This window comes from Salmo salar, chromosome 19 (genome assembly GCF_965601325.2).
Source record: "Salmo salar chromosome 19, fSalSal1, whole genome shotgun sequence".
Taxonomy (NCBI): domain Eukaryota; kingdom Metazoa; phylum Chordata; class Actinopteri; order Salmoniformes; family Salmonidae; genus Salmo; species Salmo salar.
The window spans coordinates 75,890,372-75,909,752 of record NC_138309.1 but is presented as its reverse complement, the minus strand read 5'-3'; the positions used below and the strand labels follow the sequence as shown (position 1 = coordinate 75,909,752).

At 42.8% G+C, this 19,381-nt stretch overlaps 2 protein-coding genes across 2 annotated transcripts; one reads left to right on the top strand and one right to left on the bottom strand.

Moving 5' to 3' along the window:
- Nucleotides 1-2,563: 2,563 nt before the first annotated feature.
- Nucleotides 2,564-7,162, bottom strand: ly86 (lymphocyte antigen 86). The gene is given in 4 exon segments (XM_082965540.1): nt 2,564-4,755; nt 6,169-6,188; nt 6,866-7,125; nt 7,127-7,162. Coding segments are annotated over 4 exon segments (483 nt in total). The 3' UTR covers nt 2,564-4,588.
- A 6,316-nt stretch (nt 7,163-13,478) lies between these two features.
- Nucleotides 13,479-16,677, top strand: LOC106579568 (ranBP-type and C3HC4-type zinc finger-containing protein 1-like). The gene is made up of 6 exons (XM_014159606.2): nt 13,479-13,615; nt 13,790-13,827; nt 13,974-14,261; nt 14,348-14,475; nt 14,645-14,815; nt 15,130-16,677. The coding sequence occupies exons 1-6, from the start codon at nt 13,479-13,481 to the stop codon at nt 15,283-15,285; spliced, it is 918 nt and encodes a 305-aa protein (XP_014015081.1). The 3' UTR covers nt 15,286-16,677.
- The last annotated feature ends 2,704 nt before the right edge of the window (nt 16,678-19,381 follow it).

The window sequence follows — 19,381 nt, the reverse complement described above, 5'->3', positions numbered from 1 at the left end:
ACCACAACTCTGGATAAATATGAAACCTGTGTTGCCTATACTGACACTGTCCTGATATTAAGGGAAAAAACACTGACAAAGATGTTTCCAAGTTTGAACTGATAATAGCATGGGCGCAACTTTGGGTTTTAGAAGTGGGGGGGACATAATATATATATATTTTTTTAGCCAGTCGGATAAACACTCCAAACAGCCTACCCGACCACTCGGAGGTGTCCACATGGTCCTAAAGCACACAGTTGCCTCGTTTTGTATCACATTCCAAAGATAAAACTGAGGGGGGACAAAAATGCAATTTCAGAATGTGGGGACATGTCCCCCCCTCGTCCCCAGTGAAAGTTGCACCCCTGGATAGTAGGATATAAGAGTGAGGTGCTCTTATAGGAGAAGGATATAAGAGTGAGGTGCTCTTATAGGAGAGAGAGAGAGAGAGAGAGAGAGAGAGAGAGAGAGAGAGAGAGAGAGAGAGAGAGAGAGAGAGAGAGAGAGAGAGAGGGCAATGTAAGCATATGTTTCCCATGCCAATAAAGCCCCTTGAATTGAATTGAATTGAGAGAGAGAGAGTAGGTGGTAACATGAAGCCTCCTTCAACCCTGTCAAAGGATCCAAATTGTTTGGAGTGCTCAAGTGCTTTGAGATCTGACCTGTCCTACTAAAGGCTATGCCCAGAGGCCATCACACAGTCTGTGATGAAACAACCTTGGGATTTGTCACAACAGTAGCAGTAGAACTGCAGTTAATCATTGACCTGTTGCTAGTCCCAATGTTGGTGTGTCATTGTGTGAGGTTGTTGCTGCATTTGTGTGGTTGGGTGGATCATGAGTCACTAAAATGGCGGATAAATGAGGCTGGGCTGGGGCATAGAGATAGATAGAAGACTCTAGTGCCCAAAAGGGCAGTGCCATTGAGGACCAGGGGTTGGAACCGGTTCAGGGAACAGAACAGAAAAATAACCTACTTTTTAGAGGAACGGAAACAGAAACGCGAACAAAAGTGATCTCTACTGTTCAAGGAACAGAACAGTTCTTTTCAAATCTTGAGAACCGGTTATTAACAATCTTTTAAGTTCAGAGCAATTTTTTCAGTCCCACAAAAAATCCCATCAAAGCGCCTATGCAAAGCACTCACTCTGTCACTCAGAATTTTTTCCTTCCAGTGTCTGCTTGCCAGCTTTTTCTAGGCTAGTTAAGGATACTATTAGCAATCATGTTTCACATTGGTTTTATTAACTACAAAAAGGTAAGACGTGTTTTGAATTCTGGTGCCGCTGCCCACACAAGCTTGTTATTAGCACTGGTCCAGGGTGTAAAGCCAACATTCAGACATTCAATGTTCCTCCATATTAGCCACTCCTCCGTAGATAACTAGACAATTATATACTATGTAATTCAGTGAAGTAGGAATGATAGGCCTACTACTAATAACCTAAACACGTTATAATGCACGTCATATCATGATGCTAAACACTTCAATCCAAGCCTCCTCCATGTCTACCCCTGTCTCTCGCTCTCTCCCCACCCGCAAAATTTCAGTCGCATCGCACACCCTACACTTGTCCGTCCATCAAGCACGTAAATAATTAGCTGGCCCGGTGTGGTGATACTGATGGTTTATTGAGGACTTTCACCATTTTGAAGTAGTCAACTGGGTGGGACTTCCTATGGCTTAAGGAAGGATCACATAATTCTATCCAGGTTGTCAAGAGGGTTCAGCCAATGAATTATACTCATCAGCAAACATTCCATATCTGCAGGTGGCAGTAAATCACAGAGCTTGGCTTTATACCTGTTCAAACAAAACACTCCAGGGGGCAGTATGCATCCTTTCAGTTTGTTTACCAAATTCATAGAAGTAGTAGAAAAGAAAATGGACTCCTTCAAAATGTAGATGGCTCCACATGCTTTAACGCAGGGTTTCCCAAACTCGGTCCTATCCCCCGGGGTACATGTTAGTTTTTGCCCTAGCACTACACAGCCGAATTCAAATTAGCAACTCATCATCAAACGTTGATTATTTGATTCAGCTGTGTAGTGCTAGGGCAAAAACTAAACCTGCAGGGGGGAAGAGATTTGGAAACCCTACTCTAACGGATGCCATAATGGGACAGATAGAATGTTGCATCCTTTACCTGTCTCTATGGGCTGGGGTGAGACAGTCCAACATTGTGCAGAGCTGTATGGATGGTTGCTATGGCTTCACACCTGTTATTGAGGATGCTTTCCAGTTGCCACCTTCAGGACAAACAAGAGAGCCACACAAAGTTCTTCAGACGCAGGCAGTCCATACATTTCCAGTGTATTCACAATTCATTTTCAATCAGAACAAGCAAATTCTTTCCAAGCGGGTTACTTTATTCAGACTGAGGTGTTTATATGAGGGTATTTTATTCAGAATGAGCTCTTATGACTTTTATTTTATGTTTTTTTTCAGTGACTCCTAGCACTGAAACACAGACTCCTTTCTCTGATAGTGACCCAAGCCATCTTCTGCTCGGAAAGTCCACACAGTGAGTGAAGCATTTGACAAAGAGAAAAGGAGTCTACAAAGACAATAAAAAGTTGAATACGTGGAAACAATAATATTGTATTGCCTATGACAATGTATCCAAATTCACATGTACAATCACCAAAAGCAACAATGTATCAACATCCAGCTAAAATAGCATCACTGTCCAATTCGACCACAGAGCACCTTTGCTGATAAATAACACAGTGACATTGATGTAACAGGATACATTAATAGGTTCACAAACTGTTATGTCAACAATAAAACCAACAAGGAATTTCTAACATTTGGCATGGAGAATTATCTATTTGTACTCTCACTTTGAAAAGAGTAGGCCCTCTAGTGGACCAGACTGGAAACTGCTGATGTATGCCTACTTGGACAGAGGTCATTTTGGCTTTTGAAGTGTTTATTTTAAGTAAGAGTTTAATTTTGGAATCATCAGTAGTCAGAAGAACGTTAAGAAACCTAATTTGTCCTAATTTGTTCAAACACGAGCAATGGACATTAGACTGGTGGAAATCTGTTCTTTGGTCTGATGAGTCCAAATGTAACATTTTTGGTTCCAACCGCCGTGTCATTATAAGACGCAGAGTAGGTGAACGGATGATCTCTGCATGTGTGGTTCCTACCGTGAAGCATGGAGGAGGAGGTGTGAAGGTGTTGGGATGCTTTGCTGGTGATACTGTTGGTGATTTATTTAGAATTCAAGGCACACTTAACCAGCATGGCTACCACAGCATCCCTTCTGGTTTGTGCTTAGTGGGACTATCATTTATTTTTCAACAGGACAATGACCCAAAGCACACCTCCAGGCTGTGTAAGGGCTATTTGACCAAAAAGGAGCGTGATGGAGTGCTGCATCAGATGAACTGGCCTCCACAATCACCCGACCTCAACCCAATTGAGATGGTTTTGGATTAGTTGGACCGCAGAGTGAAGGAAAAGCAGCCAACAAGTGCTCAGCATATGTGGGAACTCCTTCAAGACTGTTGGAAAAGCATTCCAGGTGAAGCTGGTTGAGAGAATGCCAAGTGTGTGCAAAGCTGTCATCAAGGTAAAGGGTGGCTACTTTGAAGAATGTAAAATATAAAATATATTTTGATTTGTTTAACAGTTCTTTGCTTACTACATGATTCCATATGTGTTATTTCATAGTTTTGATGTCTTCACTATTCTACAATGTAGAAAATAGTAAAAATAAAGAAAAACCCTTGAATGAGTAGCTGTGTTCAAACTTTTGACTGGTACTGTATCTTTAAGGTCCCTCAGTCGAGCAATTAATTTAAAACACAGATTCAACCACAAAGACCAGAGATGTTTTCCAATGCCTCGCAAAGAAGGGCACCTATTGGTAGACGGATAAAAATGTTAAAAAGCGGACATTGAATATCCTGTTGAGCATGGTGAAGTTATTAATTACACTTTGGATGGAGTATCAATATACCCAGCCACTACAAAAATACAGGCGTCCTTCCTAACTCAGTTGGCGGAGAGGAAGGAAACCGCTCAAGGATTTCACCATGAGGCCAATGGTGACTTTTAAACAGTAACAGAGTTTAATGGCTGTGATAGTAGAAAACTGAGGATGGATCAACAATATCGTAGTTACTCTACAATACTAACCTAATAGACAGAGTGAAAAGAAGGAAGCCTGTACAGAATATAAATATTCCAAAACATGCATCCTGTTTGCAACAAGGCACTAAAGCAATACTGCAAAGAATGTGGCAAAGCAATTAATGTTTTGTCCTGAATACAAAGTGTCATGTTTCGGGCAAATCCAACAACACAAGAAAATCTGGAATAAGTCAAGGGGTATGAATACTTTCTGAAGGCACTGTCCCCCTCTACTCTGTAACACAATGTGCATTTAATGCAAGAGAAAGACTTAAGATGTTATTTTTAGGGTGAGTTTTTCTTGACATGGGGCTCAGTTCAATCAAACCCGCATTTCTGTATTTACACCATCGTTTTTTTCCCCATGGTCAAATAAACTCACAGACTGGGCTATATAAAAACCTACAACTACAGTACTACCATGCAGTGAAGTTGGTAAACAAAGTGTGCATAGCTATGGTAGTTACTGGGTATGATTGAATTCCAGCCCTGATCTGCTATTAGTACCACACATACCTCCTTTCTTCCGGGAGCAGAAGGAGAAGCGGGGGAAATCGTGCAGGCACAGGGGCTCGTCATGGGATAACGGGGCCACCCCTCCTGTGAGCACATTGGCAGACAGGTATACTCCTCAATAGACTGCCCTGTGGGAGAGGGATACACAGAGAGGGCAAACACTCACTTCCTGCTGGGGAAAAATTGTGTGACTCAACCTAGTTTCAATTTAGGATCATTGTAGCTTTTACATAGCATCAATGTAGCAGGTGGGGTGAATTTGCCAAAAGTAATTAATTTACCTTGATTTCTGCCTTAAATCAACAATAGGATTTCAAGGGTTGGCTTATTCAGAGTGTCCATGCTGACAACGCAATTACATACCATTTACCAACCTAAATAGAATGATGATGATCTGGCGTCTTTTCCCGATGGGTGGATGCAGTTGAATTGATGTATTTCCCCCAGTATTCTTCAGGGCAATATGTTTGAAAACATACACTCATACCCGGGCGGTAAGCGCTGTTTGTTGACGATGTGGAGTGTTTCAACCTCATCTTTTACAGTGAGAGAGGGAATTATGATGCCAGTTCTATTCATTCAATCTCTACATTTCATATTGATGTGTACTATTAAGTTAGGGTCAATGTTATGGTCGGCGTAAGGGAGCTATAACACCAGTGGCTTTGTTTGGAAGGGAAGTGCAAACAATCAACAAAGGGAAGGCCAGAGAAATATTGAGCTCACGAAGCAGAAGTGACACTCAAATTGCCCTTGTAGGATGGTGGCATGGGAAGGCATGTGTTAACACTGATGCCAATGTCCTGTAAAGGGTCTGGAAAAAACAAACAGAAACATTACAGCGATTTAAGGCTCTTTTTAAAATGTTCTTATGACAAAAAATTAATTAAACCATAAAATGAAACTGACATGACTATCACAATACAGCAATTTGGTAAAAAAATGCAGTGCCTTCAGAAAGTATTCCCACCCCTTGACTTAATTTTTTGTTTATTGTGTTACAAAGTGGGGTTAAAATGAATTGAACTGTCATTTTCTTGTCAACAATCTACACAAAATACTCTAACTTCAAAGTGGAAGAAAAGTTATAACATTTGTAAGGCACTGCCTCTCAGTGCTAGAGGCGTCACTACAGACCCTGGTTCGATTCCAGACTGTATCACAACCAGCCGTGATTGGGAGTCCAATAGGGTGGTGCACAATTGACCCAGCATTGTTATGGTTTGGCCGGGGTAGGCCGTCATTGTAAATAAGAATTTGTTCTTAATAACTGACTTGCCAAATTAAATAAAAGTTTTTTTTTAAATGTTGTCAAAACTGTGACTTTGCCACTGTCTTCTTGGTAAGCAACTAAATTTGGCCTTGTGTTTTAGGTTATTGTCTTGCTGAAAGGTGAATTAATATTCCAGCGTTTGGTGGAAAGCAGACTGAATCAGGTTTTCCTCTAGGATTTTGCCTGTTCTTAGCTCCATTCAATTTCTTTTTTGTCCTGAAAAACTACCCAGTCCTTAACGATTACAACCATACCCATAACAGCCACCACTATGCTTGAAAATAATGAGAGTAGTTGTAAGTAATGTGTTGTATAGGATTTGCCCCAAACATAACACTTTGTATTCAGGAAAAAACAAAAGTGTTTTTGCAGTATTACTTTAGTACCTTGTTGCAAACAGGATGCATGTTTTGGAATATTTTTATTCTGTACAGACTTCCTTCTTTTCACACTGTGATTTAGGTTAGTATTGTGGAGTAACTACAATGTTGTTGATCCATCCTCAGTTTTCTCCGATCACAGACATTAAACTGTATAACCATACAGAGTGAGTCCCTGCAGCTTGTTATGACTTGTTAAGCACATTTTCACTCCTGAACTTATTTAGGCTTGCCATTACAGAGGGGTTTTTATCATTATTGACTCAAGATATTTCAGATTTTCATTTTTAATTCATTTGAAAAAAAAAAAAATTCTAAAAACATAATTCCACTTTGACATCATGGGGTATTGTGTGTAGGCCACAAAAGAAAATCCCTTACAATTTTAAATGCAGGATGTAACACAACAAAATGTGGAAAAAGTCAAGGGGTGTGAATACCTTCTGAAGGCACTGTAGCCCCACGGTGGTAGTGCTCTACTCAGCATCAAGGAATTAAAACATGTGCAGTTCAATAATACATTCTCGGTAGGCAGTAGTCGCTAACATTAACTCACTTTTTGCCTCATCACTGTAATGTTTGCTTCCTTGCCACTGGGCACAAACTGGTTGAATCAGTGTTGTTTCCAACGTGGAATAGATGTTGAATTGACATCTGTGCTGTCGTATTATCACATAGTGAGTTGCTTTGCAAATGAAAAGGAATACTTTTTTTTTTTAACTCACCACAGCTGTGATAGAATATCTGCAGTTTGTCCATGTTGCAAATAGTGTGGACAGGTCATTGGACCTCCTGAACTAACCCCCTCTGGGGCCAGAAGGCCAGCAGGATAGATAGATAGAACCAAGAGCAGAGCTTGGTGAGCCATAGCTCCTTCCATACACTCTTTGGATCTTGTCAGAACTTAGGACCAGGCTCTCACTGGGTGACTGATCTTTGCTCTCTGCAAAGCAAGAGGAAGTAACCAGCATGCCAGACTTCCCCAATTTCAGTGTGTGTGTGTGCGTGTGTGTGTGTGTGTGTGTGTGTGTGTGTGTGTGTGTGTGTGTGTGTGTGTGTGTGTGTGTGTGTGTGTGTGTGTGTGTGTGTGTGTGTGTGTGTGTGTGTGTGTGTGTGTGTGTGTGTGTGTGCGTGTGCGTGCGTGCGTGCGAGAAAGATAATGAGTGTGAGACACAGACAGAGAGAGAGAGAGAGAGAGAGAGAGAGAGAGAGAGAGAGAGAGAGAGAGGCAATGTAAGCATATGTTTCCCATGCCAATAAAGCCCCTTAAATTGAATTGAATTGAGAGAGAGAGAGTAGGTGGTAACATGAAGCCTCCTTATACCCTGTCAAAGGATCCAAATTGTTTATTATTTGTTTATTATCTACTTCCCTTGCTTTGGCAATGTTAACATATGTTTCCCATGTGAATAAAGCCCTTACATTGAAATTGAATTGAGAGAGAGAGGGAGAAAGAGAGAGAGAGAGAGAGAGAGAGAGAGAGAGAGAGAGAGAGAGAGAGAGAGAGAGAGAGAGAGAAGAGAGAGGGAAAGAGAGAAAGAAAGAGAGAGCCACCCTCTTCAACATATATATATAAACGAATTGCCGAGGGCTAGAGAACAGTCTGCAGCACTCAGCCTCACCCTACTAGAATCTGAAGTCAAATGTCTACTGTTTGCTGATGATCCGGTGTTTCTGTCCCCAACCAAGGAGTAAATCTCAGTAAGACATAAATAATGGTGTTCCAAAAAAGGTCCAGTTCCCAGGACCACGAATACAAATTCCATCTAGACACCGTTGCCCTAGATCACACAAAAAACTGTTCATACCTCGGCCTAAACATCAGCGCCACAGGTAATTTCCACAAAGCTGTGAATGATCTGACAGACAAGGCAAGAAGGGCCTTCTATGCCATCAAAAGGAACGAGAAATTCAACATACCAATTAGGATCTGGCAAAAAATACTTAAATCAGTTATAGAACACATTGCCCTTTATGGTTGTGAGATCTGAGGTCCGCTCACCAACCAAGAATTCACAAAATGGGACATACACCAAATTGAGACTGCATGCAGAATTCTGCAAAAATATCCTCCGTGTACAACGTAAAACACCAAATAAAGCATGCAGAGCAGAATTAGGCCGATACCCGCTAATTATCAAAATCCAGAAAAGAGCCTTTAAATTCTACAACCACCTAAAAGGAAGCGATTCCCAAACCTTCCATAACAAAGCCATCACCTACAGAGAGATGAACCTGGAGAAGAGTCCCCTAAGCAAGATGGTCCTGGGGCTCTGTTCACAATTAGACCCAATCAAATCATGAGAAAGCAAAAAGATAATTACTTGACACATTGAAAAGAATTTACAAAAACAACTGAGCAAACTAGAATGCTATTTGGCCCTAAACAGAGACTACACAGTGGCAGAATACCTGACCACTGTGACTGAGCCAAAATTAAGGAAATCTTTGACTATGTACAGACTCTGTGAGCATAGCCTTGCTATTGAGAAAGGCCACCGAAGGCAGACCTGGCTCTCAAGAGAAGGCAGGCTATGTGCACACTGCCCACAAAATGAGGTGGAAACTGAGCTCCACTTCCTAACCTCGAAGCCAAATGTATGACCGTATTAGAGACACATATTTCCCTCAGATTACACAGACCCACAAATAATTTGAAAACAAATCCAATTTTGATAAACTATACATATCTATTGGGTGAAGTACCACAGTGTGCAATGACAGCAGCAAGATTTGTGAAAAGGGCAACCAGTGAAGAACAAACACTATTGTAAATTCAACCTATATTTATGTTTATTTATTTTCCCTTTTGTACTTTAACTATTTGCACATCATTACAACACTATATATAGACACATATGCAGGCCTCAGCCACTACCCTGAGAGCACTTGATTCAGTATATCATGCAGCTCTCAGGTTCAATACAAATCAGAAACGTCTAACACATCATTGTGATCTCTACAGCGCTGTTGGCTGGTCGTCATTGACCTTGCGTAGGCTTAAACACTGGTATACACTGATTTATAAGGCCATATTGGGTAAAATGCCATTTTATCTCTGTTATTTTTTAGTCAGGTCGGTAAATAAATATCATTACGGTCCCATTCTGATTTGCTTCTAACAGTACCAAGAATTAGAACAGGTCATGGTAGAAATAGTTTTAGTTACTTAGCACCGTGGTCCTGGAATTCTCTTTTGAACATTTTAAAATGTGATGATCTAGTTTTGTTGGCGGAGTTCAAACACTTGATCGATGTATATATTATAGAAGAGTGTAATTGTTTTTAGGCCAGCTGTTTTTAGTCAAGACGTTTGTGTTTTTAATGTCAAATGTTTTAGTTGTACTGTATGTGTGTCTATAGTTTTGTTTAATGTTGTGTGAGTGTATGTAAGTTGTTTTGTCTGAAACGTTGTTCCCCTTGCTGCTATTGGACCAGGTCTCTCTTAGAAAATAGATATTTATCTCAATGAGAAAAAACCTGTATAAATAAAGGTAAAATAAAAAATAAAATAAAAAATATGACATTTGAAATGTCTTTATTCTTTCGGAACTTTTGTAAGTGTAATGTTTACTGTTAATTTTGAATTGTTTATTTCACTAAGAGTTTATTATCTATTTCACTTGCTTTGACAATGTAAACATATGTTTCCCATGCCAAAAAAGCCCTTAACTTGAAATTGAATTGAGAGAGAGAGAGGGAGAGAGAGAGAGAGAGAGAATGTGACTAATTTCACTTCTCTGTCCTCCGATATCAATGGTTCTCTATTGGCATAGACAACTACAGTTATGAGCTTGTACAGAATACACATAATAGAAATACTCCTTTGACTGATCTGATTGATTATATAGCATCTTATAGCATGAAAAATGACTCACCTAACATGTACTGACTTTCTAATTATTGAACATACAATGCACTATGCTGCATTTGCACGCTCTCTGCTAGTCTTTCTAAAAGTTGGTCAACAATATAACATTGACTCTAATACAATTTGCAGTTGCAAGTTTACCAAATATTTCTTACGTTTAGAATGGGAGTACATCACATATAAATTCCTTAACCTGATTTTGAGAAATGGAGGAAAATGAAAATGTTTTCGAACAGCAGTCAAGATGCACAAATGTCTTGTTGTGTAGTAAGTACATGGTTACAACTTAGTGGGGCGTAATGATTGGCAGCACGAGCGACGGCGAGAGACAGCCAAACCAAAGATGTGTATAACTAACCCAAGATAGACCAGAACCTGTCGTTTCCAATGGAAGAAAATTAATCACAGTGTGCAAAACAAGCAAGGACGTGGGCAGAGCCAGTGAGCTAGTGAGATCCTATTGGCGCGTTCTAGCATTTATTTGCATTTTTCTGCTAGGGAACGCCCACTCTGAAGTGCGCGTGTGTGATAACTCAATTCGCCCTTGCACTCCTTCTAAACAACGTATTTTTTTACTTTGGCAAAGTCTACACAACGCAGTCAACTATGTGTTTTACAGATTCTAGTTTTGGAAACAGAAAACTGTATGGAGATCAAATGTTTAATCGATGAGTAAATTTGCAGAATGTCGGCCAAAATCCATCTCGCTCCATCTTCTCCCACTTTTGGCCACTGCAATTCCTCTCATCACCATATTTGGTAGTGAGCGGAAACAACAACCGGATGCTTCACATTTATACATACGGTGAAATATCTGGCTCATTGTTCTATCTGTGGCCATGCGATACCACAGAGAGCGCACTTTGTTCCTGCCCGTTCTTCGCTTGTTGTTGTTGTTGTTGTTGTGAGCTTGGTAAATTAAGGGACTACGATGAAACTGATATTTTTATTGGAATACTAACAACAATCGCTTCTGGCAAAACTGGGGTGGTGGTAAACACACCGGGAACAGTGTCTTGACGTCTCCAAACACCGCATGAGGCTTTCGGTGGAATGTCGCTGAGCTCAGGCGGGTGGACTACTCACACCCCTCCTCCGGACCCGTCCTCATCTATACCTAGCTATGGAGCCTCACAAACTGGCTGCCATACAGTCTTGATGTCGGTACGGGTGTCAGTTTGCAATTCTGGTATTCGGTTGTTGTGTCTTCCAGAGGCAGGTGATGAGTCAGTCCGTCTCCAGCTCTGTATACACCCCGGGAAGACCGGGGAATTCCGTCTCATGCTACGGGACACTAGCGGAACAACGGGTCGGAGTGTGGTAAGACAGCATTATGTTTTCATTATTACCAAGCAGGCAGGCATGGATTTACAGAAGGTTTTGCCGTTACACTATTACATTATCCCTGGTCTCATGCTTAATTTTGACAGGCATTCATTGAACTGTCAGTTCTTTGAAACAGATAATTTATACTAAAACAAATAGTTGAACTACATTCTTGTCATCAAACATTCCCGCTAGGTTTATATACTGTACATTACTGCTATGCTGTCCAATCTCTTCCAAAAACAGCTCCAACATGACATCAGTACAATAACTACAGTCATACTACCAGGGAACAAACTCTGGTAGGCGGACTATTTTAGTGTGATAAAATGAGCTTCACTTTTCTTCTCTCATGTCTTCCAGTCCATTGCAGAGTTTGACCTGAGGTCGCTACACTATGAGGTGAAGTCTGCAAAATGCCACAAGCTGAGTTTGGCCATGCCCCCTCATGACCACATCAGCATCAACTTCCACTGCCAGCAGGAGGCTCAGGAGTGGGCCACCGTGGGGATGTCATGACTCAGAGAGGCACATAGGGGTCAGTCACCATCTACAATGGCAAGAAAACGTATGTTAACCCTTTGGAATTACCTAGATTTCTGCATAAATTGGTCATCAAATTTGATCTGATCTTCATCTAAATCACGACAATAGACAAACTGTGTGCTTAAACTAACACACTAATTACTGTATTTTTTTGTCTATATTGAATACGTCATTTAAACATTCAAAGTGTAGGTTGGAAAAAGTATGTGAACCCCTAAGCTAATGACTTCTCCAAAAGCTAACAGAAGTTGGGTGACGCAACAGGAGAACGACCCAAAACACAGAAGTAAATCAACAACAGAATGGCTTCAACAGAAGAAAATACGCCTTCTGGAGTGGCCCAGTCCTAGTCCTGACCTCAACCCGATTGAGATGCTGTGGCATGACCTCGAGAGCAGTTCACACTAGACATCCCAAGAATATTGCTTAACTGAAACAGTTTTGCAAAGAGGAATGGTCCAAAATTCCTCCTGACCATTGATTGTGCAGGTCTGATCCGCAAACCTCGTTTGGTTGAGGTTATTGCTGCCAAAGGAGGGTCAACCAGTTATTAAATTCTAGGGTTCACATACTTTTCCCACCCTGCACTGTGAATATTTACACGGTGTGTTCAATAAAGACATGAAAATGTAGAATTGTTTGTGTATTATTAGTTTAAGCAGACTGTGTTTGCCTATTCTTGTGACCTAGATGAAGATCAGATACAATTGTATGACCAATTTATGCAGAAATCCAGGTATTTCCAAAGGGTTCACATACTTTTTCTTGCCACTGTATCTCTATTCTCTCTGACCTGTTTGTCCACTGAATTCTCTTCCTAGCCTTCCTGTGCTCAAATAACCAGAGTCCCCTCTCTCCTCCTCTCCTGACCCCTCAGTGGCAGACAGCCCTCCCACCGATGACAGACAGCTGCCTCTGGAGGCCTTAGAGATGTCCAGCTCCAGTGCCTTACCACGCACAGATAGCCCTACACAATATGGTTGCATTATGGGAAATTCCACATGAACAGAATTAAGCAGAGACTCAGATTTTTCACTTTAAAATGTATGCCAAACGAAAACCTATGATTGCAAAGTTAAACTATATAACTCTATATGATGGAACAAAAAGCACTGCCCGTCATTCTGTTACCAAACTTTGCAACAGTACTGTTCTTCAAGTAAATGTGTCTTTGTAACATTTTCTGTGGAAATTGTTAAAAGTAGTCCTTGTGCATATTGTATAGTTTGTTTGACTTTTCAATCATTGGTTTTCGTTTGGCATACATTTTAAAGTGAAAAATCGGAGTGTAGGCGTAATTCCGAATTGCCCTTATGCTTCACGTGAATACTTAATAGCGGTTGGGCGTACAGTATTGGATCGGCCTAGTTTCTACCCTTTTCAATGGCTCACTGTCCCTGCCTCTTGGTTTCTTCCTTGTGTCCACTGGTCTGTAGAGGAGATGTGTGCTGACCTGACCAGGGCCATCGAGGCTGGTGACATCCAGGAGGCCTCCATCTACGCTGCCGCCCTGGCTTATCAGCAGGCAGGGCTGAAGATCCAGCCCTCTGATAGGAGCTACGGAGACACAGAGGTTAGGTGAGAGGGTTAAGAGCATGAGAGCTACTGGGTAGAAGAAGAGAAAGTTATTGAAGAATTCAATTTTGTAGGACAGGAAATGCATATTTTAGGAGTTGACGATTGTATCTTTCTGTGAAAGCTTGGCTGCAGTGGTTGAGGATTCTTCATCTTCCTGTTGTGTCACGGTGAAAGTCCTCCCCCACACAACCATTGCAATACTCAAGCATCAGGTCAGTCTGAACAGCTTAAACAAGAGTTTTATTTATTTTTTACATTTAAATTCAGTTCTCTATAAAATGATTTAGCTATAAAATAGTTTTAACATGATGTTAACCTTTCTGTCAACGTTTATTTGTCTGTCCCTCTGTCTCCTAAGTATTCCTGGAGTATGGCTTCCATCCGCGGGTGCAGAGCTGGGTCATCGGCCAGTGTCTGTGTGCCGAGCAGCGCTCTCTGGCATCATATGGGGTAAGCTGGGATGGAGACACGGCCTTCCTGTACCTCCTCTCCGCCTGCCTCACACGGCAGCTGCTCCAGCAGGACCAGGAGAATACCTTCCTCACCCCCGCTACCCCACCTCACGGGCCCCCCAGCAACTGCCCCACATCCCAGGACTGGAGGGGTTACAGTACCCTGCCACTCAGACTGAGCCACAGCATCAAGGGTGAGACTGCTAAACACAAACAAACCATTTACATAAGGACCCATTGTTGGCGCCCTCCTGACAAAGCGTTGTTCCTGTCCCTGTAGGTTCAAATGGAACAGGGCCAAGTGTAGCGGGGACAGAGAGGCTGAACATCAGTGAAATCAAAGACTTCATCAACCTGGAGATGCCACAACTCAATGATGCACTTAGTCCCAAGAAATCAGGCCCTCAGGTACACACAAGCTCTGTACAATACCCCTTGGTAATAATGGAATACCTATTTGACTCAGCTAAATGGATTTCACCCTCAACATAACTGATACATACCTAGATGCTGTAAGTTGACATACAGTAGATATCCATATACACACCTGCAAAGACGGTCTTGCTGTGTGTCTCAGGGTTGGGCCTGCCCCTTTTGTACGTACATAAACAAGCCCACGTGGCCTGGCTGTGAGATCTGCAGTACAGACCGTCCAGAGAGTTCTACTGTTCCTGGGAGCCACAAACCAGACCCTCTGGTGCTCCACCGCATACAGCAGGAGGAAGAAACCGTCCAACAGTACCAGCAGGTAGAATGGTTTTAAGCTCAGACAGATCTACACCCACACACTCCCTCACTCATGCACGTAAACACATTAAAATAGTGGCGATACAAGCTGTCAGACCGTGCCGACAGGACAGGTAGGACTCTCTGATGTAGACACACACATGCACACTCTTTCACGTACACAATTGAAAGTTCATGACAGTGTGTAGTTTGTAAAGGTTTATTAAGGAAAAGGCAGGCTTAGTAGGATAATGTAAGAGTTGAGATGACCAGGGAAGATAGGATGGGCTCTCGAAGGCTGACTCTCTTCTCTTCTGTCTTTCTGTGTTTTTAAAGGAGAAAGAGAGAAAAGAGCTTGGGGGTGCGGGTGCTCAAAACGGCTCCCTACTGGAAAACTTGGACCAGGACAACTGGCTCACACACTCCACGTATCATCACAGAAAGAGACTGACTCACTCACACACTCCACGTATCATCACAGAAAGAGACTGACTCACTCACACACTCCACGTATCATCACAGAAAGAGACTGACTGACACACTCCACGTATCATCACAGAAAGAGACTGACTCACTCACACACTCCACGTATCATCACAGAAAGAGACTGACTCACTCACACACTCCACGTATCATCACAGAAAGAGACTGACTCACTCACACACTCCACGTATCATCACAGAAAGAGACTGACTCACTCACACACTCCACGTATCATCACAGAAAGAGACTGACTCACTCACACACTCCACGTATCATCACAGAAAGAGACTGACTCACTCACACACTCCACGTATCATCACAGAAAGAGACTGACTGACACACTCCACGTATCATCACAGAAAGAGACTGACTCACTCACACACTCCACGTATCATCACAGAAAGAGACTGACTCACTCACACACTCAACGTATCATCACAGAAAGAGACTGACTGACACACTCCACGTATCATCACAGAAAGAGACTGACTCACACACTCCACGTATCATCACAGAAAGAGACTGACTCACTCACACACTCCACGTATCATCACAGAAAGAGACTGACTCACTCACACACTCCACGTATCATCACAGAAAGAGACTGGATCACACACACACTCCACGTATCATCACAGAAAGAGACTGACTCACACACTCCACGTATCATCACAGAAAGAGACTGACTCACACACACACTCCACGTATCATCACAGAAAGAGACTGGCTCACTCACACACTCCACGTATCATCACAGAAAGAGACTGGCTCACTCACACACTCCACGTATCATCACAGAAAGAGACTGACTCACTCACACACACCACGTATCATCACAGAAAGAGACTGACTCACTCACACACTCCACGTATCATCACAGAAAGAGACTGACTCACACACTCCACGTATCATCACAGAAAGAGACTGACTCACTCACACACTCCACGTATCATCACAGAAAGAGACTGGCTCACTCACACACTCCACGTATCATCACAGAAAGAGACTGGCTCACTCACACACTCCATGTATCATCACAGAAAGAGACTGGCTCACTCACACACTCCACGTATCATCACAGAAAGAGACTGGCTCACACACTCCACGTACCATCACAGAAAGAGACTGACTCACACACTCCACGTATCATCACAGAAAGAGACTGTCTCACTCACACACTCCACGTATCATCACAGAAAGAGACTGGCTCACTCACACACTCCATGTATCATCACAGAAAGAGACTGACTCACTCACACACTCCACGTATCATCACAGAAAGAGACTGACTCACTCACACACTCCACGTATCATCACAGAAAGAGACTGACTCACACACTCCACGTATCATCACAGAAAGAGACTGACTCACTCACACACTCCACGTATCATCACAGAAAGAGACTGTCTACGACTCACACACTCCACGTATCATCACAGAAAGAGACTGACTCACTCACACACTCCACGTATCATCACAGAAAGAGACTGGCTCACTCACACACTCCACGTATCATCACAGAAAGAGACTGGCTCACTCACACACTCCACGTATCATCACAGAAAGAGACTGGCTCACTCACACACTCCACGTATCATCACAGAAAGAGACTGACTCACACACTCCACGTATCATTACAGAAAGAGACTGGCTCACTCACACATTCCACGTATCATCACAGAAAGAGACTGACTCACTCACACACTCCACGTATCATCACAGAAAGAGACTGACTCACACACTCCACGTATCATCACAGAAAGAGACTGGCACACACACTCCACGTATCATCACAGAAAGAGACTCACTCACACACTCCACGTATCATCACAGAAAGAGACTGACTCACTCACACAGTCCACGTATTCTCACAGAAAGAGACTGACTCACTCACACACTCCACGTATCATCACAGAAAGAGACTGACTCACTCACACACTCCACGTATTCTCACAGAAAGAGACTGGCTCACACACACACTCCACGTATCATCACAGAAAGAGACTGACTCACTCACACACTCCACGTATCATCACAGAAAGAGACTGGCTCACACACTCCACGTATCATCACAGAAAGAGACTGTCTCACTCACACACTCCACGTATCATCACAGAAAGAGACTGACTCACTCACACACTCCACGTATCATCACAGAAAGAGACTGGCTCACACACTCCACGTATCATCACAGAAAGAGACTGACTCACTCACACACTCCACGTATCATCACAGAAAGAGACTGGCTCACACACTCCACGTATCATCACAGAAAGAGACTGACTCACTCACACACTCCACGTATCATCACAGAAAGAGACTGGCTCACACACTCCACGTATCATCACAGAAAGAGACTGACTCACCCTCCACGTATCATCACAGAAAGAGACTGCCACTCACACACTCCACGTATCATCACAGAAAGAGACTGACTCACTCACACACTCCACGTATCATCACGGAAAGAGACTGGCTCACTCACACACTCCACGTATCATCACAGAAAGAGACTGGCTCACTCACACACTCCACGTATCATCACAGAAAGAGACTGACTCACTCACACACTCCACGTATCATCACAGAAAGAGACTGACTCACTCACACACTCCACGTATCATCACAGAAAGAGACTGGCTCACTCACACACTCCACGTATCATCACAGAAAGAGACTGGCTCACTCACACACTCCACGTATCATCACAGAAAGAGACTGGCTCACTCACACACTCCACGTATCATCACAGAAAGAGACTGGCTCACTCACACACTCCATGTATCATCACAGAAAGAGACTGGCTCACTCACACACTCCACGTATCATCACAGAAAGAGACTGACTCACTCACACACTCCACGTATCATCACAGAAAGAGACTGGCTCACTCACACACTCCACGTATCATCACAGAAAGAGACTGGCTCACTCACACACTCCACGTATCATCACAGAAAGAGACTGACTCACTCACACACTCCACGTATCATCACAGAAAGAGACTGACTCACTCACACACTCCACGTATCATCACAGAAAGAGACTGGCTCACTCACACACTCCACGTATCATCACAGAAAGAGACTGGCTCACTCACACACTCCACGTATCATCACAGAAAGAGACTGGCTCACTCACACACTCCACGTATCATCACAGAAAGAGACTGGCTCACTCACACACTCCACGTATCATCACAGAAAGAGACTGACTCACTCACACACTCCACGTATCATCACAGAAAGAGACTGACTCACATACTCCACGTATTCTCACAGAAAGAGACTGGCTCACTCACTCACTCCACGTATCATCACAGAAAGAGACTGGCTCACTCACACACTCCACGTATTCATCACAGAAAGAGACTGACTCACTCACACACTCCACGTATCATCACAGAAAGAGACTGACTCACTCACACACTCCACGTATCATCACAGAAAGAGACTGACTCACTCACACACTCCACGTATCATCACAGAAAGAGACTGGCTCACACACTCCACGTATCATCACAGAAAGAGACTGACTCACATACTCCACGTATTCTCACAGAAAGAGACTGGCTCACATACTCCACGTATCATCACAGAAAGAGACTGACTCACATACTCCACGTATTCTCACAGAAAGAGACTGACTCACTCACACACTCCACGTATCATCACAGAAAGAGACTGACTCACATACTCCACGTATTCTCACAGAAAGAGACTGGCTCACATACTCCACGTATCATCACAGAAAGAGACTGACTCACATACTCCACGTATTCTCACAGAAAGAGACTGACTCACTCACACACTCCACGTATCATCACAGAAAGAGACTGACTCACTCACACACTCCACGTATCATCACAGAAAGAGACTGACTCACACACTCCACGTATCATCACAGAAAGAGACTGACTCACATACTCCACGTATTCTCACAGAAAGAGACTGGCTCACATACTCCACGTATCATCACAGAAAGAGACTGACTCACATACTCCACGTATTCTCACAGAAAGAGACTGACTCACTCACACACTCCACGTATCATCACAGAAAGAGACTGACTCACTCACACACTCCACGTATCATCACAGAAAGA

Coding starts and splice junctions, on each gene's coding strand:
- LOC106579568 (XM_014159606.2), top strand. CDS start 13,479: ATGTGTGCTGACCTGACCAGGGCCATCGAGGCTGGTGACATCCAGGAG. Junction 14,262..14,347: donor ACTGAGCCACAGCATCAAGG/GTGAGACTGCTA, acceptor CTGTCCCTGTAG/GTTCAAATGGAACAGGGCCA. Junction 14,816..15,129: donor CCGTCCAACAGTACCAGCAG/GTAGAATGGTTT, acceptor GTGTTTTTAAAG/GAGAAAGAGAGAAAAGAGCT.